This window comes from Neoarius graeffei, chromosome 16 (genome assembly GCF_027579695.1).
Source record: "Neoarius graeffei isolate fNeoGra1 chromosome 16, fNeoGra1.pri, whole genome shotgun sequence".
Taxonomy (NCBI): domain Eukaryota; kingdom Metazoa; phylum Chordata; class Actinopteri; order Siluriformes; family Ariidae; genus Neoarius; species Neoarius graeffei.
The window spans coordinates 24,589,357-24,613,704 of NC_083584.1; the positions used below are offsets into that span (position 1 = coordinate 24,589,357).

The window sequence follows — 24,348 nt, forward strand, 5'->3', positions numbered from 1 at the left end:
TTTGTCAAGAGAATATTTTCCACAGCTCAGGTTTAAAGACTTGGCCAGAATCATGATTTAAAAAAAAAATTCTGCTGTGATTAATGTGCCATATCTTGTGGCCTTGTCCTACAGAATCAGAGAGTTCCAGCTGACATGATCTTTCTAAGAACTACAGAAAAGTCTGGTAAGACACAGACCACCACCACCCCGTCTGTTATTACATCTAAATCACAACACTCTTGAAGTTTTATTTTCTTGCTTTGCTCCACTGAATTGCGATTTTTGTATAAGACGAGGCTTATTGTGGCAGAACAGCTTTAAGGGATCATTATTTGAGACCATTTAATAATTGACCCAGTGTTTGATGACCAACGTAGCTGCTTTCAGTGGCTGTCTGAGCACTTCTAGGCATTTTTTGCAAATGTCTTGTGATATCCGTATGCGTTTTCAGTGGGTTATTTTTTCCTCCCTAGTTTTGCAGTAGGTCAGAATTAGTTCACAGGTCAGTACGGACTCGCTGGAGTTATCGTCATGCTCTGATGTTCAGTCACTGGATTAAAGGTGACTGAAATGCAAACCGTTTGCTAAATGCTTGAAGCATCAGAGTAGAGTAATGGAAACTTGGGGATTATAGCTTTTTCCATCCATCTTCCATGTGCCAATATGGCTGCAGTGTGTCCTAATGTGGGCATCAGATATTTAAATGAACCCCCATCGTCCCCTCTGTATAACCTGATGATTTTATGATCTTCATGAGGTCATTCACGTCAGCTTGTCCTAAAAGCAGTCTTTGCTTCACTAACGCTAAGAAACTGATTGTTGTTGACCACTTGCTGAGGCTGGAGGTTATTCCTTAATGAATGTCCCTTGTCTCATCGGGAGCTTTTACTTTATCGGTACAGTAAAGGACAGGTAGATGGCGTGCCCTCTCTAAATCAACACTGGTTTAAAAACTTCATCACTTCTTCTGACGCTTTAGTGCCAGTACGGATGGTCTGAACTGAAAGATGAGTAGAGAATTATTAAATGAGAATGTGTTTGTCTCCCAGGAGCGTGTTTTATCCGAACGGACCAGCTCGATGGAGAAACGGACTGGAAACTGAAGGTCGCTGTTGCCTGCACTCAGAGGCTGCCTGCGCTGGGGGTAAGTCTGCCCTCATCAGACAGTACGTGATGCAGCAGGGATGTTTCAGAACATTTGGGGGCTCAGACCTATACAATGTTTTACACTACCGTTCAAAAGTTTGGGGTCACTTTGAAATTTCCTTATTTTTGAAAGAAAAGCACTGTTCTTTTCAATGAAGATCACTTTAAACTAATCAGAAATACACTCTATACATTGCTAATGGGGCGGCACGGTGGTGTAGTGGTTAACGCTGTCGTCTCACAGCAAGAAGGTCCGGGTTCGAGCCCCGTAGCCTGCGAGGGCCTTTCTGTGTGGAGTTTGCATGTTCTCCCCGTGTCCGCGTGGGTTTCCTCCGGGTGCTCCGGTTTCCCCCACAGTCCAAAGACATGCAGGTTAGGTTAACTGGTGACTCTAAATTGAGCGTAGGTGTGAATGTGAGTGTGAATGGTTGTCTGTGTCTATGTGTCAGCCCTGTGATGACCTGGCGACTTGTCCAGGGTGTACCCCGCCTTTCACCCGTAGTCAGCTGGGATAGGCTCCAGCTTGCCTGCGACCCTGTAGAACAGGATAAAGCGGCTACAGATAATGGATGGATGGATGGACATTGCTAATGTGGTAAATGACTATTCTAGCTGCAAATGTCTGGTTTTTGGTGCAATATCTCCATAGGTGTATAGAGGCCCATTTCCAGCAACTCTCACTCCAGTGTTCTAATGGTACAATGTGTTTGCTCATTGCCTCAGAAGGCTAATGGATGATTAGAAAACCCTTGTACAATCATGTTAGCACAGCTGAAAACAGTTGAGCTCTTTAGAGAAGCTATAAAACTGACCTTCCTTTGAGCAGATTGAGTTTCTGGAGCATCACATTTGTGGGGTCGATTAAATGCTCAAAATGGCCAGAAAAATGGCTTGACTAGGGATGTCGAAAACTAAAAAAAATCTTGACCGACCACCGAGCCTCATTAGCCGGTTAAAGTTGGTTAACCTATGAGTTTAAACAGGGATGCAAACGGCGCGCCTTTTGGCGGATGCCACCTTTTTCATGGCTGAATCGTGCAGATCCGATTTTTTTTTTTTGGGGGGGCGTTGGAGTGTCTGAATAATTTCATCAGAGTAAATTCTGAATTAAAGTTGCTAAGTGGGCAGGTGCCGTTGCGGTCCGTGAGGCGTGGGAGGTGTGTGTGTGGGGGGGCAGTGGGTCGGAGGGCTGCGCACGTTTTCGCGGAAGCTGCGCAGATGTGCGCGGCTTTCTGATTTTACTGTTTTCTTCTCGTGCTTCCTGTGTTTCGTGGACTGTGGCGGCGTTTGCTTGTTTAGTAATTTTAATACAGAATTAAAACTTAAAAAAAATTAAACACTCTTAAAAATTAAAAAACACTCTTAAAAAACAAATTCCACACTGTGTGTCTGCTCGCAGCGCGTGGATGGGGGAGGGGCTGCTCGCTTTCACTCACACACACACACACACACGAGGGAGGGGCTGCTCCCTTTCTCTCTCTCACACACACACACACACACACACACACACACACACACATGAGGGAGGGGCTGCTCCCTCTCAGAGAGACACATTCACACAGTTCAGCGCAGCTCCTGCTATAGAGATCTTGCATGTGACGTCACAGCCGATCCAGATTGTAACAGACGCCATCTTGTCGGTCAAACGCCATATTTCCGCCTTCTACTTCTGCTTCTACTTCTATCTTTTCTTCTGGAAAACCTACAATTCTACTACAACGTCTGCGGCTACAAGCTCTCCCTACCTGTGCATGTTTTCTGTGTATTTTTGCGTGTTGTTCGTCTGTACCGGACTTCAATATCCACTACAACTGTACGGACTTACTGGACATTGGTTTCCAGCAGAAAATGACGGTTTGTAGCGATTTCCATCGCATGCACAACATTCCGGACGAGATAGCGAGACCAGCGGGGTCTCCGTGGATTGTTATCGGAAGCAAAGCGAAGGAGGCGGCGCCGGGAGCGGAAGCAAAAGCGAGGCTGCAGAGCCGGCCTGTTGACTAAGCTCAGAAAACAGCCACTCAAACCTCCACTGCCAAGCCTCTACCTCTCCAACGCCAGATCCATGGTAAACAAGACGGACGATTTGGAATTACAGCTGGAATTACCTTATTCTATTCTATAATCGGCTGGTCAGTGCTATACTAGATAATACTTAAGTGACTTGCCCGTCCAATGAGGATTGTTATTTTCTTGTTTACGAGATGCCACATCTGAGTCGCTGACAAATCCTGAATTTCTGTAAAGATAACTGTCCAGAGATTTATAAGCACGCAGTGCTTCACCACTGAACAGCGAGGGAAAGTTGATGAGGTAATTATATACATCTGGGTATTCCGCTGGCAGTTCAATATCCACTGACACGGTCGTGAAAACTCCGTCCGGTAAGCCATAAGGGTCACTAATCTGTAGGTCGTTTATTTTAGACATATATCTAGTTATCTGTTCATTAGAAAAATGAGCCGTGTAGTCCGTCGGTTGAAATTGATCCATTCTGTACACGAGTGCAGCAGTATTCAGCGGTGTTTTTTACCGACAAGATGGCGGCTGTGAACTTTCCGGTCACGTGACTGCAAGATCTCTATAGCGACTGCTACGCGCACTGCATCACTCTCACAATTTCCCACAGGGGAATTGTCTCTAGTTTAACCGACACCCAAAAAAAATTAACCTGTTGACGTTGATTCGGTCAACCATCGGTCAAACGGTCATCGGTTAACATCCCTAGTCTCGACTATATTTTCTATTCATTTTACAACTTATGGTGGTAAATAAAAGTGTGACTTTTCATGGAAAACACAAAATTGTCTGGGTGACCCTAAACTTTTGAACGGTAGTGTATATGCTAAAAATGAGCAGAGTTAATGTTTCATTAGATTACATATATTAAATAGGTACTCTATTGCCGCTTTTCCACTACAAACGCGGCTGAGCCGTGTCGAGCTGAGCGGGGCTGTTGGAGTTGCATTTCGACTACAACCGCGCTGAACCGTGCTGGCTGGAAGTGGGTGGACACATTGGGTGGAGTTAGCGAAAGTGGGTGGACATCATGTGATGCCGTTAAGCAGCGCAAACAGTGACATCAGTGACAGTGGCGGAACAAGTCAGAGCCGGGCCGGGGGCGGGGCAAATGACCGGGCCCTTTATTAAAGCTTATCATAACATCATTTTAGGCTACAAAATGTCCGCAACTGCGGTGTTTACCAATTTCAACACTACCGGGTGCAACTATGTTATTTAGTACATCAAGTCCTTCAAACGAACATGTAACTCAGAAACAAAAAACATTAGGATACTGTACATGGCTCATAATAAAACATCAATAGCCTATACTGCGCACATTATTTGAAGGGCATACGAATGAGCGCTCAGAGTGGTGACAGGAAGAGTCAGAAATAAAAGGAGGGCGGTGCAAACCTCACTGAATGCACTGTGTTTACCAATTTCAACACTACGGGGTGCAACTATGTTAGTTTGTACATTAAGTCCTTCAAACGAACATGTAACTCAAACAAAAAAACATTCGGCGACATACTGTACATGGCTCATAATAAAACATCAATAGCCTACTGCGCGCATTATTTGAAGGGCATACGGCGAGCCTTGCGCTCCGCGAACTCGTGCACGATGCTGATTCAGTGATCTTTTAAGCGGTAGTCTCACGACCCGAATAGTAAACAATAAACATGGAGGACATGGAGTCGTTAGTGTTGCTGGTCTCGGTGCTGTGGCTTGTTGTCACCGACAACGCGGACAGATACTGGCAAGAGCGTATAGATGAGGCGAGGCGCATAAGGCTTCAGAAATTCTCGTAATTCGTAATTATTCTTCTTCCGGGTTTGCGGTGTTTACAGATCCCAGCGTGCTCGCGGGGCGTGTGTGGGCATGTGAGGACACTCCTCCTCACCAATCAGTGCACAGGGGAGTGTCTGCTCACGCCCCCAACCTCAGTCGGCACGGTTTGGCTCGCTTCAGCCCCACTCCAAAACGGTGCGAGTTTTAGGGGCTAAGCGGGGCTGAAACGAGCTGAGTCGTGCTGGTTTTTGGTAGTCGAAACGCGAGCCGTGTCGGGCTGAAGTGAGCTGAAGTGAGCTGAAAAAGGGTAGTGGAAAAGGGCCATATGGGTACATGTGGCTACTGCTTATAAATAAAATTTTCTGATACCATGTCCATACACTTAAATATAACATATATACCATAGTATATCAATTATACTCGCCTCATCTCTTGCAAGCGTCACCAAGTTGTGAGCAGCATCAGGGCTTGGAGTATTTTGGTCACCGATTTTATTTTATTTTTTTTAACTGTTTCGTTCAAAATACAGTGCTGTGAGCTATATTTTCAAAATGGTAAGAAAGCACTCGTTCATGAATTGTCTTAGCATTATTTAGTACTCATGAGCACCTTTTTTTTTTTTTTTTTTCTCCTGCAAATGTAGTGTAAAGACTGTACAGGGTTTTTTCTAGAAAAATTTAGTATGAGGGCGCTCACCATGGCGAGGGAGCGAAGCGGGGGGGGGGGGGGGGGGGGGGAAATGGTGCCGGTTGTCCGTCCCCCCCCCGCCATGCAAAACCTTTGAAAAATGCTCCAATGGGACATTCTGAGGCTATCTGAGAGGGAAATTGTAACAAATTGTCTGTCAACATTGAAAAAGAAAGAAGTAATCTTCTTCTGCCCCGGACAGTCTTTGGCTTTCTTCTGCTTCGTGCCGCGGGATGACATCTTTAAATGCCCAAGTGTCAACAAAAACAACTCGCGAACTACTTCTGTCAAAAGCTCCTGCGCCGGTGGGTGAAAGGTCATTCAGTCTCGAGAAATCTCGCGCTACAAGTCAGCTGACCTTGTATGTAACCCATGTCAAATCTCGCGAGAGCAGCCGCGACAAGTAAACAACTAAACAACATGGTGCCTCAGTCTGGAAAACGCCAATTCGGATTGTTTTTGCACCGTCTGGCGGTGTATCTACTATGATTGGAATATTTTTGGAGCAATTATAACGTATTTGATGATCAGACACATTGTCACGTAGTGTTGCTGGGATGTTTTCACGGAGTCGGTAAGGGGGCGCACGCCGAGAGTAAGAGGGCGCAGCGCCCCTGTTCCCCCGTTTAGACGAAAGCCTGCTGTAAAATAAAAAAAATTAACGTGAATAGCAGAAGTTTGATATCGGCTTTTCAGTATATCTGCCAAAACCAAAACCTTTCAGAAGGACCAAACAAAACCTGTGATAATCAAAAAGCGAATTCTTAAAATAAACAGCACTTGCCTGATATCGAATCAGTAGCCTTGGCGAACCATGAGGTGGCTTTCGTTTATCTTTTTATCTGCTGATTATCTTCCGATAGTACGAAGTTGTAACGAGGTTTCTTGCAAGATCACGATTCGCCGTTCTGGTGATTGTAATGCGCTGTTACACTCATTCTTACAACAAGATGACATGGTGGCTACTGCCTCACTTTGCTTCAAAAATTAGGGCTGTCAATTGATTAAAATATTTAATTGTGATTAATCACACTTTAAAAAAAAAATCTGTTCTAAATGTACCTTAAAGGGACCTGTTTCAAGTTTTTGGGGAGTGGGAGTGGACAAACCTACTTGCTTTATGCTAATGTATGTAGCCAGGTCTGGAAGGATAAGGCTGGATGCAGCAAAAATTATTTTTGTGGGCATTTTATTCCCTCGCTGCATTTAAAAATAAATAAAGCAGTGTTAACTTTATAATTTTGAGGGTTTAGCACAGTTCAGTGTGAACAAAACAATACAGTGTATTTTTTTTTTTTCCTCTAGTTCTGTCCTTCACTTCCAGCCTCAAACTATGCAATAAACTAAACAAACTCGGTGACGTCGACTCTGGACAACAGTAATGGCTATCTTTTTAAATCAAGAAAATAAAAAAACTAAACCGGGTGGCACGGTGGTGTAGTGGTTAGCGCTGTCGCCTCACAGCGAGAAGGTCCGGGTTCGAGCCCCGTGGCCGGCGAGGGCCTTTCTGTGCGGAGTTTGCATGTTCTCCCCATGTCCGCGTGGGTTTCCTCCGGGTGCTCCGGTTTCCCCCACAGTCCAAAGACATGCAGGTTAGGTTAACTGGTGACTCTAAATTGACCGTAGGTGTGAATGTGAGTGTGAATGGTTGTCTGTGTCTATGTGTCAGCCCTGTGATGACCTGGCGACTTGTCCAGGGTGTACCCCGCCTTTCGCCCGTAGTCAGCTGGGATAGGCTCCAGCTTGCCTGCGACCCTGTAGAAGGATAAAGCAGCTACAGATAATGAGATGAGATGTAATAACTCGGTGGTAAATATTCAGTGCATTCATGAGCAAAAACTGCATTTATAAACCATTTTACATCACTCAGATTTCTCAGAATAAAACAAACCATCTCACTCTAGTGCGCAGCGTGTACACTTGGAGATGTGTGCACACCTGGACTTTAACACGTTGTCTCTTCTCCCCTCTGGACCGTCACAAGCGTATATAAAAATACACACATTTTATGTAAACAGTCAGAATGCAGCGATAAAAGTTGATTCTGTACATAAGTGCACTTTATCACAACTTGGTGCATATCCCGGACCAAATTGGTGTTATTTTTTTTTATTTATTTATTTTGAAAAAGAATGTCCCTTTACACACTCATCCAGAAGGGTAATTTTGCACAAGGCCGTCTGTCTACAGCAGAAAAAAACAAAACGCGTCTGGAAAAATCCCAAAGGAGTCTGGAGCCAGATTCGTGACGTCACCTGCGGAAGCGCCAGCAAGCTGCGCGAGCTTTGCACGGTTTCAGTGCACAGCCTGTGTAGACCAAGCGCTCCCATTTCTCTCTCATGCCCCTTTTCCACCAAAGCAGTTCCAGGGCTGGTTCGGGGCCAGTGCTTAGTTTGGAACCGGGTTTTCTGTTTCCACTGACAAAGAACTGGCTCTGGGGCCAGAAAAACCGGTTCCAGGCTAGCACCAACTCTCTGCTGGGCCAGAGGAAAGAACCGCTTATGTCAGCGGGGGGGCGGAGTTGTTAAGACCAACAACAATAACAAGACCGCGAAAGATCGCCATTTTTAAGCGGCGAGAAGCAGCAGCTGTACAAACGCGAAGTCATCCATTATTATTATTATTATTATTGTTGCTGCTGTTGCTGCTGCTTCTTCCGTGTTGTTTTTGCTTCGATATTCATGCCAAGGTTTATGCAAACATAGCGACGTAACTGACGTATACAGCAACGTACTGACGTATACAGCGACGTAATGACGTGGCTTCTCTTAGCACCGCGAGCTATGGAAAAGCAAGCTGGTTCTCAGCTGGCTTGCAAGTTGAACGAGTTGTGAACCAGCACCAGCCCTGGCCCCGAACCAGCCCTGGAACTGATTTGGTGGAAAAGAGGCATCATTACCCGGTCTTTTGGAAAACAATGAGTACTAATCCCATCAAGATTGGTGTTGCTACACCCTCCTATGATGATTGATAATGTTGAAGAAATTTGCAGAAAACCACCAGGTTGTTTTATCATAAACAAACCAGCGTTGACGTAGGATTCAGAGGGAGGCATCCCGCACGCGACATAATGAAAATCACTGTTTGCCGGGAAATCCAAATGCTGAGTTTTTTCAGAGGTGGACCAACTCGCCTCAAATGGCTCGATTTCAACTGAATTTTTCTGGTATTGCACAAAATGCAAAATCTCATCTCATTATCTGTAGCCGCTTTATCCTGTTCTACAGGGTCGCAGGCAAGCTGGAGCCTATCCCAGCTGACTACGGGCGAAAGACGGGGTACACCCTGGACAAGTCGCCAGGTCATCACAGGGCTGACACATAGACACAGACAACCATTCACACTCACATTCACACCTACGGTCAATTTAGAGTCACCAGTTAGCCTAATCTGCATGTCTTTGGACTGTGGGGGAAACCGGAGCACCCGGAGGAAACCCACGCGGACATGGGGAGAACATGCAAACTCCGCACAGAAAGGCCCTCGCCGGCCACGGGGCTCGAACCCGGACCTTCTTGCTGTGAGGCAACAGCGCTAACCACTACACCACCGTGCCGCCCTGCGTTAATCATGTGTCAAAAAAAAAAAAATTAAGAATTTGTGTTTAATAGGTCATCGTGCTAACTTCAACAGCCCTAAATTAAAAAAAAAATTATACACACTATAATAACAGGGGGAAAAAAAATCAATATGTTGTTACTGTGCATTAATTCTTCGGAGCCATAGTGACACAAAATTAACCGTCAATCATCAGCGAATCACAACAGCAGAAACAGAGCTGCCGCTGTTGCTCCGAGTGGTAACTCTATCGCCATGTCCCGCGCACTCTTTCCTCCATCAGATGTTCCCTTCCATCCGAGGCTCGTGTTTGATATGGTCGTAAATCTGATTCGCCAGCCGGAGCATTTGTTACACACGAGCCCGTAACTTGAGCCCAAGACACGAGCCGAATCTGTCTCCTCAGTGCCATCCGGGTTTGCGATGACACCCATCCACCAGTTCAGATTTGTATTTGTCTTTCCAAAACCACTTAATGCGATCACAGAATTAAAATTTCAGCAAGCCATCAAATGAGTGGTGCGCTGAGGGACTTGGAGCAGCTGGATCAAGTTTCCTGTGGCCTTGACTTTTTAAAATATTCTCAAGATGGAAACGTTCCCTGCATTTTAAACTCTGATCAAGGTATCGGTTTTTATTTAAAGTGGACTATTTAATGTAAACGAAGTATTCCCCCCCCCTCCCCCCAAGTTATTTACTGTATGGTGAGTTAATTGTGATGTTCAGAGTAAACCTATTACTCCTTTATTTGACGATCATAGGTTGGCGCTTTCTACTTAATGTGAAGGACAATTTGTTTTTAAGTTGCTTTTACTACTGAAAATATAGAAGAAATTAAGTAGCTACTGTTTCTCACACATACTGTAGAAACAATGCTGTTGAAGCGGTGTTGACGGCTTGTGATGGTCCAAAACCTTACTAATGCCCCTTTTCCACCAAAGCAGTTCCAGGGCTGGTTCGGGGCCGGTGCTTAGGCCCTGTTTACATTATTTCGAATCAGCAGATCATCAGATTAATGTTTTTAAAACGATTCGCATACACACAATTTCTGTGCCCGCAACAAAACCGTTCCCCGTGCACACAGCAACGCCAATACACGGATATGCTAATCACATGACTAATTAGACGGCACGTCACATGATCCCAGTGCATATCGGGCATGCGCAAGTCACTCACCACTTGCAAGCACATAGTGTGAGAGATTGAGTGAGCGAGAGAGAGAGTGAGCAAGAGAGTGTGAGAGAGAGAGAGAAAGAGCGAGCGAGAGAGTGTGAGAGAGCATAAGAATCAAAATTTGAAGTTCTTTATGGAAATCAGGGACGCCGTGTCATTGGGACTAAAGAGGAGAAGGTTTTTCAGCAGTCGCGTCACATGACCAACGTGGCATGACCAACGCCAGCGAATCAGGAAGGTGGATGTCACAGTGACGTTGTCCAATGACGACGTCAGCTAGAGCTCAGCACTGCGTATCCTCGTTCTTCAATGTTTACACAGCACCGGATCAGATACGTACTGGGTTGAATACGTGGGCCCTGGCGGATTCAAACTGTTCCGCCTGTGGAGTCGTTTCCCGGCGTTTTAATGTGCACGGACAGTGCATCCGCAACGACAATGATACGGATACGGTCTAATGTAAACACCACCTTGGTTTGGAACCGGGTTTTCTGTTTCCACTGACAAAGGACTGGCTCTGGGGCCAGAAAAACCGGTTCCAGGCTAGCACCAACTCTCTGCTGGGCCAGAGGAAAGAACCGCTTACGTCAGCGGGGGGGAGTTGTTAAGACCAACAACAATAACAAGACCGCGAAAGATCGCCATTTTTAAGCGACGAGAAGCCGCAGCTGTACAAACACGAAGTCATTTATTATTATTGCTGCTGTTGTTACCGCTGCTGCTGCTTCTTCCGCGTTGTTTTTACTTTGATATTCGCGCCAAAGTTTATGTAAACATAGCGCCGTAACTGACATATACAGCGACGTAATGACGTGGCTCCGCTTAGCACCGCGAGCTATGGAAAAGCAAACTGGTTCTCAGCTGGCTCGCAAGTTGAACAAGTTGTGAACCAGCACCAGCACTGGCCCCGAACCAGCCCTGGAACTGATTTGGTGGAAAAGGGGTATAAGACTTTTTGGCTGGGTTTTCTCCCTGCCCCCCTTTTTAATTCATAGGTTTGCCGATGGTCAGCCCATTTAAAAAAAAAAAATCCTTTTTAAACTTTCAGGCTCGTATTTTGGTCATTATAAGGGCTAGCTAAACATGCTACATCTTGTTTATTTCCAAAACCGTCTCAGCTCTCCGGATGTTCCAACATGTGATGTGATAATACTTGCACTTTTTTATTTCAACATTTATGTCGGGGGGGGGAAAATCACGTCTTATAAAATTTTTACATGTATCTCAGCATAAAATGATGGCAGTAGAGATCTTGTGATAATCTGGCAGTATCAGAACCACGATGGCATGAAAATGTCTTTCTATGAAATTGCAAAAATACGTGCTTGGTGTCGAACAGAAAAAAGGTCCTTTTTGTTTTATTTGCTGTGGTTTCAAAGCTAGATTACTCGACAATGCTTTTTCGCATAGAGAAACAACTTGGAAAGAACAAGTTCTGCTGTTTTATTTTCTTCTGTGTTATGAAGCGATACGGACTGCGTGACCTATTTAACCGCAAAACAGGAGTGTGAAAGATGCTACTTTGCAGAAGTTTGATCTGTCTTAATGTGATTACTTCAGGCTGTACAAATGTGACTAGGATCATTACAAAGCTCTGGTTTGGCTCTTTCTTGTGATATTTCGTATCTATGTAGTGAGTTCATGAGTAATGGATGCTGAGATGGACGCAGAGCTGGATGTGGATTGTAACTATGATAGACTTTGTCCGCATAGACCTGTAACCAGCAACGTCAAGTCGTACCGTTTCATGTGATGTTACATGACTTCGGGTTGTTTGTTTGTTTGTTTTTTTTAAATCCCCCGCTGGCTGAAAAGCCTGAAGGGGAATTGTTGTGGTGATTCCCATCTGTCCTGGGAAGGGTTCTCACCTTCTGAAATCAACTCCTCTCACAATTTTTGGAGGAATTTCACCAAACTTGGCAAAAGGCCTTGTTATATGTCGGTAGTACACACATTGGTAAAATGCGACTGAATTGAACAAAACAATGTGTGTACTACCGACATATAACAAGGCCTTTTGCCAAGTTTGGTGAAATTCCTCCAAAAATTTAGAGAGGAGTTGACGTCAGAAGGCAAGCACACCTTCATGAAACTGTGAAAGTGCAAGGTTGTTAAATCAAGGGCCGCAACTCTGGTAAAATGCGACTGAATTGAACAAAAGAGTTGCGGCCCTTGATTTAACAACCTTGTACTTTCACAGTTTCATGAAGGTGTGCTTGCCTTCTGACGTCGTCAACTCTCTCAATTTTTGGACGAATTTCTCGAAGCTTGGTAAAAGGCCTTGTTATACGACGCTAATACGCATATTCGGAGCCTAATCTAGGGCGCGTAATACGCGATAATACGCGTTTATCTGTCTGTCGCACATCCACTTTTTGGGCGCGAGAGTGATATCGCGTATCTATTCATTTTGTCACGCATTTATAAGTAGAGAGCGTGTAGTCGCGTTTTACTGAATCTTGTGCGTATCAATTTGTCAGCACCAGCTAGCAAGCACTGCGGTAAATACAGCGTTGTTTACACGCCAATCGGAAAATATCGGAAAGGACCGAAGTATTCCGAATGGTTTATTTAGCGGGTAAAACAGTTTTGTGAACTATTATATCCAATCGTTGGCATCGTCTTGCGGTGACGTCGACAAACTACCTTCCGCCTTACTTCCGTGTATACGTTCAAGATAAGCAGCATGCGCGCAGTGTTGCCAGATTGGGCGGTTTTAAGTGCATTTTGGCGGGTTTTGAACATATTTAGGCTGGAAAACGTCAGCAGTATCTGGCAACATTGCATGATGCGCGAGTCAGTGTTTATGTAGGCTTAAATTCTGTTACTGAAAGTGTGTTATGTTTACAGTGAAGGACTGTGTGCACTTTATTTTTTTTTTTACTGAATACAAGAAATTAATGGATGACAACATTTTTGCCAAAATGGTATTTTATTTTCCGTTGTTTAGGCAGCTTCAGCATCATACTGTGAGATTCTGTTCAAATTGTTTTCTTTCTTCTATGAAGCCTGAGCCATTTATTTTATTAGTTTATAATTATTGTTTAATTTAGTCTTCAGGAGAGACTGCCTGCACACTACTAGTATTAATAGTTTTTTTTTTTCTTACATGAAAGCTGAGGCATTTATATTATATTTTAAGGTAACTTCATGTTGTGCTGTGAGGTTCTCTGCATTTTAACTTTTGAACCAACAGGTGCATTTGGATAAGTAAAGCCTATTTTTCTGCATTTTTGTAGTCCTGGTAATCTTACACATTCTACATGATTGATTGCTAGTTGTTGTTTTTTTTGAGTAATTTGTTTAATTTTTCTTGTTGAAAGTTCAATTTAGTATTATGTTAATGATATTCTAAAAGTAAAGATTAATAAAACTGTTCTGTTTATAGATGTACTCTTGAAAATATCTACCAATGTATTACTTATTTTTCCGTCCCCACTAACTGGAACAAATGAGGGATGTTTTTACCCATGTTAATATTTTCTGTCCCCTGTTTCTACAACTAGTGAGGGATCTGTCCCCTATTTTCAAATTCCTAGATTAGGCTCTGATATTGCGATTTCAATTTCGTTTGTGAAAATTTTCCCAGACCCTCGATTAAATAACTTTGACAATTTCATGAGGGTGTGTGTTCTTCTGAAATCATCAACTCTCACAATTTGTGGAGGAATTTCACCAAACTTGGCAAAAGGCTTTGTTATATGACAGTTATACGCAGATTGAAATTTCGTTTAATTTGGGCAAATTTTACCAGAGTTATGCCCTCGATTATTAACAAACTTGTACTTTGGCAATTTCATCAAGGTGTGCTGCTTTCTGAAATCAACTAACCTCACGATTTTTATCCCCCGCTGGCCGAAAGGCCCGAAAGGAGATTGTCGTGGTGATTTCCCGGGACGGACGGACGTGTACTCACTTTCTGAAACCAACTCCTCTCAATTTTGGAGGAATTTCATGAAACTTGATAGGATTCTTTGTTCCATGTCGGTAATATGCATATTGCAGTTTTGTTCAGTTCAGTCGCATTTTACTAGATTTATGGCATAGTTGCCAGCGGGGGATATTGTGCTCTCGGAGCGTTTTATTTTTTTTTTAAATTTCAATTGTAGTTTTACAAGGTAATATAAAAGCAAACATAACCTTTCCTCAAAGTGATAAATGTACGTAACCTCCATTTAAGCAATTATTGGAATCTGCTTTTTTTTTGAATGAATGAGGTTATATTTGCCTCTGTGTAAATTCCTCAACATTGTTATATTACTGTAAATGGTGAACATGGGCTCATTGGCCATACCTGAGCACCTGCTCATTGATGCGGATATCCAGCCAAAGCAATGTATAAAATCGTGCAGCTGCAGGTTAAAAGCATATCCGGTTCCTGCCAAGAATGTCAATCTGAGGTTACAGCGGGCACCGGCTCGTCAAAACTGCCAGGTTGGGGGGAAAAAGCCCAGGTGATGTTTTTCCAGTCTTCAGCTGTTCAGTTTGGGTGATCCTGTGCCCACTGTAGCCTCAGATTCCTGTTCTTGGCTGACGAGAGTGAAACCTGATGTGCTCTTCTGTTGGTGTAGTCTGTCCACCTCTCGGTTGAACTTGTCTTGCATTCTGAGATGCTTTTCTGCTCAACACAGTTGTAAAGAGTGGTTGAGTTACAATAAAACTTCCCGTCAGTTTGAACCAGTCTGGCTATTTTCCTCGGACTGTATGTACAAGGCGTTTCCACCCGTCTCTTACTGGATGTTTTTTTTTTTTTTTAAACCGTTCTGTGTAAAAATTCGAGTTACTGAAAGCAGCTTGTCGGCACCAATAACCATGACATTGTCCAAGTCACGATTGTGCACGGTTGTCTTTATTAAAGCGGATAGGAGGTGTAGATCGTAAATGGGAAGCCAAATGGGGTTTGGCATAAACATGCAAGATGGTGGAATTTGTCCTTCCTTAAAGCGGCTTTAAAGTGTAAAACATTAAACTGACTAAATAAAAAAAAAAATTGCTAAATGTGGGTGTGGTTGGGTTTTTTTTTTGGGGGGGCAATATAGTTTGAATGCATAGTATAACTTTACTGATATTTGTTCACTATAAAATCGATAATATTAGCAATATTGAAATGGTTCAAATTTACTAATTTTGCACTGTTTTTAACAGGCATGTAATGATTCACCTGGTTCTTGGTTCAATTCTATTCATGATATTGAGTTTGGATACATTTTTCCAAAATATTATTGAAAATTAAATTTTATTACCAAAAAATCACAATTTTTAAAATTTTTTTTAAATTAAAAAGCTTTCATTGTCTTAATAACCCAACAATTTACCTACATTTGTAAAGGTTGGAGTAAAATATTCCTTTTGTTAAAAATGAAAGTTAATACTGGGCCTTTTTATTAATAAACTTTTATGATCATTTGTGCCATCTTCATTTGCTTCTCTTTTCTTTAGCCTTCAGCACACACAGCTGTAAAACAAGAGCTCCGATTTCTTGTTAAATCTATTTGTAGGAAATCATTCATACAGGAGCTCTTTTCCATTTTAGATCTGTTTTTAGTGTTTTTCACAGCATAAGAGCCGTGTTACTTCCACCTACGGAGAAGTAATGTGCATTCCTCCTGCTGTACATGATTGGGCCCTCTGCTGTCTAAACAAGCAGTTACAGCAAGGAATAACTAAGATTACACAGCCTGATCATTGCGATTCAAATCATTATAAATTTGTATCGCGATTAATCATCGAACAATATATCGTTACATGCCTAGTTTTTAAATAGTTTTTATACATTTGACCACAAGATTAATCAGAATGGCCATCATTAGCATTTTGCCTTGAACAGTAATGCTACTTGTCTCTGAATGTCCACGTGAATTACCGTGCTGTAAATGTAGCTTATGTTGAAAGCAACTAATGAAATAATCTTGCTGATGTTTTACGTTTTAGCTCATTTTGTATGCGTGTTTCTTCTTCTTCCAGGATTTGTTCTCCATCACTGCATACGTCTATGCTCAGAAGCCTCAGCTGGACATACACAGTTTTGAAGGGAATTTTACTCGGGTAAGGTGTGTGTGCGCGCGCGCAAGAAATAAATTAAATAATGAATGAGTACATATTAAACCCCAAAACTATTATAAAGGCTGTTGGCAGGTGTGTGTGGTGTTGTGTGTGTGTGGGGTTTTTTTTTTTGGGGGGGGGGGGGGTAATATTTTTGTTTAATGCAAAGTTGCTGGTCTCCTCTGATGGAGATGACATCACGGGCTGTTCAGCTCCGCCCATGTGCACCGGCTGTGCCGAGCTCCTTATTAACATCAGATTAGTGCTGAGAAAGAGAGAAAAAGAGAGTGCAAGGGGAGAAAAGGAGAGGGAGCCCCTACACAAAGCCTGTCTTTGTGTACAGTCTTCACTCTTGGCCACACAGCAGGCAGAGGATGGAGATCACTTCCTGCGCTGACTCACCCTCCTGAGCCCACACATATCTGAGCGCTCAAACCGAAAGGGCTGAAGCGTTCTTGGCTGTGTCACCAGGATGTGCTGTGAAGCACTTGCTTCTTGCCACAGGTTTTGGATACGTACAGCTCTATTAAATGTACTTGCACAGAGCTGACACCGACTCGCTGTCCTCCCATCAGCGAGAATGTCAGGCTTCGTCCGTCCAAATAACCTTCGCTGATGTTATTTTACCCTCCACCGTGCCTTTAAACATAACTGTACCAGCTCAGCAGAGATGTGCTGCTTATCATATCAGAAAAGTCATTTGATCTGTAACCAGATCGACCTCTGATGCTTTGTCATCATATGCCTGCATTTAAGAGCTGCTGTGTGGATGTGCATCATAGGTGTCACAAAACTCCTGGCTGTGCCCTTTAGCTGTCTTTGTTTCCACAGCGGGTGGGAATTTATAAAGGGCGAGATGTACCCTCTAAAAATTCCAACTTTTTTTTTTTCATGATGCGTGTTAAATTTACGGATCATTGTATAATGGAAAGGTCATGCAGGGTTTTTTTAAGTTATTTTTTATTTTTTTATATGAATAACACTCATCCCTTTGGAGCACAAGTTTCTGTTGTTTAAGGTAAATAGAGCTGGAGATATTGGTTTGTTAAAAAACCCAAATACGTAATTAAGAACCGTATCCTTGTGTAATTGACCTACACAGTTATTCTGTATACGAATCAATTCCCATCTTTTGTCTGTAGGTAGTGATGTTTTGTTCTGACTAAAGGAGCTTAGTCTGGAGTTTAAATGTCTCAACGTAAAGCTTGAAGGGTAAAATGTGTCTGACAGTGCTTATACTCAAAATAAAATGATATAAACAGGTCATGAAATGTCACTATAAAATACCAGAAAGGCTTAAAGAATGACAAAGGACTTGGGGGGGGAACACATATATATACACACACACACACACAGTGGTGCTTGAAAGTTTGTGAACCCTTTAGAATTTTCTATATTTCTGTATAAATATGACCTAAAACATCATCAGATTTTCACACAAGTCCTAAAAGTAGACAAAGAGAACCCAGTTAAACAAATGAGACAAAAATATTATACTTGGTCATTTATTTATTGAGGAAAATGATCCAGTATTACATATCTGTGAGTGGCAAAAGTATGTGAACCTCTAGGATTAGCAGTTAATTTGAAGGTGAAATTAGAGTCAGGTGTTTTCAATCAATGGGATGACAATCAGGTGTGAGTGGGCACCCTGTTTTATTTAAAGAACGGGGATCTATCAAAGTCTGATCTTCACAACACATGTTTGTGGAAGTGTATCATGGCACGAACAAAGGAGATTTCTGAGGTCCTCAGAAAAAGCGTTGTTGATGCTCATCAGGCTGGAAAAGGTGACAAAACCATCTCTAAAGAGTTTGGACTCCACCGATCCACAGTCAGACAGATTGTGTACAAATGGAGGAAATTCAAGACCATTGTTACCCTCCCCAGGAGTGGTCAACCAACAAAGATCACTCCAAGAGCAAGGCGCGTAATAGTCGGCGAGGTCACAAAGGACCCCAGGGTAACTTCTAAGCAACTGAAGTCTCTCTCACATTGGCTAATGTTAATGTTGATGAGTCCACCATCAGGAGAACACTCAACAACCATGGTGCGCATGGCAGGGTTGCAAGGAGCTTTGTAACTACAGGAACAGAGGAAGAAAAAGCAGCTTGTGAGGGAATGACTGCTCATCACCGCTATAACAAGCAAAGACAGGAAATCACTTGGTCTGCAAATGTTCAGGAACACCAAATATAACTAACTGGATTTAATTTAAGAAAACAAAGTCACTGATAAATTGCCATGATAGATTAAAAAAAAATAAATAAAGCAACCCTGTTTCACATTGGGCCACATCACACCATCCCATCGTTGATTATTTTCCTATAACAGCAAGTCCTATCATGCCCCCCCCCCCCCCCCCCGTCTTTTTTTTTTTTTTAATATTATACACAAGTGTTGCCAGGCAAAACAAACCTCACCCGGCAGCCTGGCCTATTCACCTTACAAGGTGAACCCATGACCTTCAGTTTGACATTTCAAGGTCACTCAAGGTCAACATTCATGGTGCTAAATGAAAGCCCATATGGGACTACCCATATGTTGATAATGGTAATATTTCTCAAATCATCAGCTGTCCGGTTATAGTCCTATGAAAATCCATGACCTTGAGTTTGATGGTTCAAAGTCATGAAGGCTACGTTTACACTAGACCGTATCTGTCTCGTTTTCTTCGCGGATGCACTGTCCGTTTACATTAACCCCCCTGAAAAAGCGGGGAAACGGGAATCCGCCAGCGTCCACGTATTCAATCTAGATCGTATCAGCTCCGGTGCTGTGTAAACATTGAGAATACGCGAATACGCTGTGCTGAGCTCTAGCTGGCGTCTCATTGGACAACGTCACTGTGACATCCACCTTCCTGATTCGCTGGCGTTGGTCATGTGACGCGACTGCTGAAAAACGGCGCAGACTTCCGCCTTGTATCACCTTTCATTAAAGAGTATAAAAGTATGAAAATACTGCAAATACTGATGCAAATACTGCCCATTGTGTAGTTATGATTGTCTTTAGGCTTGCCATCCTTCCACTTGCAAGTAATAAGTGATATGCGCTGGGATCTCACACACAGCGGCTCAGTCCCGAATCGTGGCTTGTTCACTTCACTCGCGCGCTCTGTGAGCTGCGCAGGGCCGGAGTGCACACCCTCCAGAGGGCACTCGCTGTTCAGGGCGGAGTGATTTGGAGCGCAGGATGCCTGCGGAGCCGAGCGTATCCGCGTATTGGTGTTGCTGTGTGCACGGCTAACGGTTTTAGTGTAAACGCGAATTGTTTTAAGAACGTTAATCTGATGATCCGCTGATTCGACGTAATGTAAACGTAGCCGAAGTCTCTACCTTGAACCATTTCACAGTTATGAGCCTCTGAAAACCTGTGACCTTGACCCCGGACATTTGACCCCCAACCGCTAATAAAACTATGAGAGATACCCCAACATGCAGCATATCAATGAAAGCAGAATTGAAAGATGAATATTTTGGATTTGGTTTGAACATGAAGGAAGATATCGCCAAACCCCCCCCAATTTTCACCTTTTTGGTCACTGTGACCTTGATTGGATGACCCTTAAAATGTCAAAATGTGGGAGGTTCTATTTGAGACCGATGCCCATCTATCCTGAAAGTTTCATGAAGATTGGTCCAACCGTTTTCCTGTAATGTTGCTAACAAAGAAGGCCGACTGAAAACAATACCTCGCCCCGCTTACTCTGTAGCGGGCAACGTAATTATGATTCGCATACCGTAAATTTTTTGCACTCGACTATATATACACACACACAATATTGCCAAAAGTATTTGCTCACCCATCCAAATTATCGGAATCAGGTGTTCCAATCACTTCCATGGCCACAGGTGTATAAAATCAAGCACCTAGGCATGCAGACTGTTTTTACAGTTTGGAGCTGGCCCCTTCCTCTTCCAACATGACTGTGCACCAGTGCACAAAGCAAGGTCCATAAAGACATGGATGACAGAGTCTGGTGTGGATGAACTTGACTGGCCTGCACAGAGTCCTGACCTCAACCCGATAGAACACCTTTGGGATGAATTAGAGCGGAGACTGAGAGCCAGGCCTTCTCGTCCAACATCAGTGTGTGACCTCACAAATGCGCTTCTGGAACAATGGTCAAAAATCCCCATAAACACACTCCTAAACCTTGTGGACAGCCTTCCCAAAAGAGTTGAAGCTGTTCTAGCTGCAAAGGGTGGACCGATGTCATATTGAACCCTATGGATTAGGAATGGGATGTCACTTAAGCTCATAGGTGAGTCAAGGCAGGTGAGCGAATACTTTTGGCAATACAGTGGTGCTTGAAAGTTTGTGAACCCTTTAGAATTTTCTATATTTCTGCATAAATATGACCTAAAACATCATCAGATTTTCACACAAGTCCTAAAAGTAGATAAAGAGAACCCAGTTAAACAAAGGAGACAAAAATATTATACTTGGTCATTTATTTATTGAGGAAAATGATCCAATATTACATATCTGTGAGTGGCAAAAGTATGTGAACCTTTGCTTTCGGTATCTGGTGTGAGCCCCTTGTGCAGCAATAACTGCAACTAAACGTTTCCGGTAACTGTTGATCAGTCCTGCACACCGGCTTGGAGGAATTTTAGCCCATTCCTCCATACAGAACAGCTTCAACTCTGGGATGTTGGTGGGTTTCCTCACATGAACTGTTCGCTTCAGGTCCTTCCACAACATTTCGATTGGATTAAGGTCAGAACTTTGACTTGGCCATTCCAAAACATTAACTTTATTCTTCTTTAACCATTCTTTGATAGAACGACTTGTGTGCTGAGGGTTGTTGTCTTGCTGCATGACTCACCTTCTCTTGAGATTCAGTTCATGGACAGATGTCCTGACATTTTCCTTTAGAATTCGCTGGTATAATTCAGAATTTATTGTTCCATCAATGATGGCAAGCTGTCCTGGCCCAGATGCGGCAAAACAGGCCCAAACCATGACACTACTACCACCATGTTTCACAGATGGGATAAGGTTCTTATATTGGAATGCAGTGTTTTCCTTTCTCCAAACATAACGCTTCTCATTTAAACCAAAAATTTCTATTTTGGTCTCATCTGTCCACAAAACATTTTTCCAATAGCCTTCTGGCTTCTGGAGACTCCTTCCATAAATGTTCATAAACATCACCATATCAGTGATTTTTACAAGAAGCTTTATTTTTATTTATTGGTTTTAGTTTTTTTTTTTTTATTTGCGTAGCCTCCCTCATACAAGTACAGTACCTCAGTCTTAGCTGTTACTATAGAAACAATAACTTGTTAGAATAAGTGTATTATCATCCTGTGATTTGCTTTGAGAGTAGAGAGAGCTGCTGCCGGTATAGGAAATGAATCAACACCTTCCTTCTGACTAAATCATTAGGAATTGATCAGCACTGGCTCGCTTTTCCTGATGTACAGTACCCAAGTTTGGACACCCCTTCTAATTCGGTGTTTATTTTTATTCAAGAAGTCACTTCGTGTCTCAAAGTAATGATGCATGTTGTTTCTCTGTACTTAGTTGAGCAGTTCTTGACATAATATGGATTACTACATTTAAGAAAGCGAGAAATTGCACGACTTGGCTTTTGACGAGGCACCTGTTCATTGAAAAGCATTCTAGGTGACCACCTCATGAAGCTGGTTAAGATGATGCCAATAGTGTGTAAAGCGTCAACGTAAACGCTGGCTACTTTGAAGAATCTTAAAATATGAAATAGATTCTAACTTTTTTTTTTTGAAACACAATTCCACATGTTACTTTGTGGTTTTGATGTCTTTAGTATTACTCTACAATGTAGAAAATACATGTGAGTAGGGGTGTGCAAACTTTTGACTGGTCCTGTATTTAATTTTTAACCATCCACTTTTCTCATCATACACTATATACAGTTAGGTCCATAAATGTTTGGACAGAGGCAACGTTTTTCTAATTTTGGTTCTGTACATTACCACAATGACTTGTGAACACAACAATTCAGATGCAGTTGAAGTTCAGACTTTCAGCTTTAATTCAGTGGGTTGAACAAAATGATTGCATACAAATGTGAGGAACTAAAGCATTTTTTAAACACAATCCCTTCATTTCAGGGGCTCAAAAATAATTGGACAAATTAAATAATTGTAAATAAAATGTTCCTTTCTAATACTTGGTTGAAAACCCTTTGTTGGCAATGACTGCCTGAAGTCTTGAACTCATGGACATCACCAGACGCTGTGTTTCCTCCTTTTTAATGCTCTGCCAGGCCTTTACTGCAGCGGTTTTCAGTTGCTGTTTGTTTGTGGGCCTTTCTGTCTGAAGTTTAGTCTTTAACAAGTGAAATGCATGCTCAATTGGGTTGAGATCAGGTGACTGACTTGGCCATTCAAGAATATTCCACTTCTTTGCTTTAATAAACTCCTGGGTTGCTTTGGCTTTATGTTTTGGGTCATTGTCCATCTGTATTATGAAACGCCGACCAATCAGTTTGGCTGGATTTGAGCACACAGTATGTCTCTGAATATCTCAGAATTCATCCGGCTGCTTCTGTCCTGCGTCACATCATCAATAAACACTAGTGACCCAGTGCCACTGGCAGCCATGCATGCCCAAGCCATCACACTGCCTCCGCCGTGTTTTACAGATGATGTGGTATGCTTTGGATCATGAGCTGTACCACGCCTTCGCCATACTTTTTTCTTTCCATCATTCTGGTAGAGTTTGATCTTGGTTTCATCTGTCCAAAGAATGTTCTTCCAGAACTGTGCTGGCTTTTTTAGATGTTTTTTAGCAAAGCCTTTTTATTCTTGAGGCTTATGAGTGGCTTTGCACCGTGCAGTGAACCCTCTGTATTTACTTTCATGCAGTCTTCTCTTTATGGTAGATTTGGATATTGATACGCCTACCTCCTGGAGAGTGTTGTTCACTTGGTTGGCTGTTGTGAAGGGGTTTCTCTTCACCATGGAAATTATTCTGCGATCATCCACCACTGTTGTCTTCTGTGGGCGTCCAGGTCTTTTTGCATTGATGAGTTCACCAGTGCTTGCTTTCTTTCTCAGGATGTACCAAACTGTAGATTTTGCCACTCCTAATATTGTAGCAATTTCTCGGATGGGTTTTTTTCTGTTTTCGCAGCTTAAGGATGGCTTGTTTCATCTGCATGGAGAGCTCCTTTGACCGCATGTTTTCTTCACAGCAGAATCTTCCAAATGCAAGCACCACACCTCAAATCAACTCCAGGCCTTTTATCTGCTTAATTGAGAATGACATAACGAAGGAATTTCCCACACCTGCCCATGAAATAGCCTTTGAGTCAATTGTCCAATTACTTTTGGTCCCTTTAAAAACAGGGTGGCACATGTTAAGGAGCTGAAACTCCTAAACCCTTCATCCAATTTTAATGTGGATGCCCTCAAATGAAAGCTGAAAGTCTGGACTTTGTCCATGTCCACTATATAACTTGAATATGTTTCAGTAAACAGGTAAAAAAAATATATATATTTGTCAGTGTCCAAATATATATGGACCTAACTGTATTCCAGCTCCTAGTTGGTAGAACATGGTTTTTATCCTGGGTTATTGGGAAAACTGTGCCCTCTAAAGGGGTTTCTAGTATGTTGGCTTTATTCTATCATCTTAAACCGAGACTAGTTCACACCTTTCCCTTCATTTCTCTTCATCCCATTGAGGCAGGGTTTCTACTTTTTTAGTGGGTTTTAAATTCATCAAAACATTGTGCAAGCATGACAGTACTAGTTTAGCTTGACTAAATGCTGGGAGAAACAGCTGATTATCTGATTGCAGGATTACATCAGTTTAACAGATGTAGACAGAGAAGAAAACAAATGCAGGGTGTCCATGCAGCTTAATTTCTGTTCAGGTAAAATGTCCTGTGCGTTAATTTTCAAGGTGTGTGTGTGGGGGGGTGTCTTTGTTTTTTTTTTTTTGTTTTTTTGTTTAAATGTATTGAGC

General features: G+C 42.6%; 1 protein-coding gene across 1 annotated transcript in view; it reads left to right on the top strand.

The window, feature by feature from the left end:
• atp9b (ATPase phospholipid transporting 9B) overlaps positions 1 to 24,348 on the top strand; it is a 150,298-nt gene that overhangs the window by 31,684 nt on the left and 94,266 nt on the right. Inside the window, exons 7-9 of the mRNA XM_060942667.1 lie at positions 115 to 166; positions 1,032 to 1,126; positions 16,306 to 16,386. Coding sequence (XP_060798650.1) covers positions 115 to 166; positions 1,032 to 1,126; positions 16,306 to 16,386 — 228 coding nt within the window. The remainder of the gene's footprint in view (positions 1 to 114; positions 167 to 1,031; positions 1,127 to 16,305; positions 16,387 to 24,348) is intronic.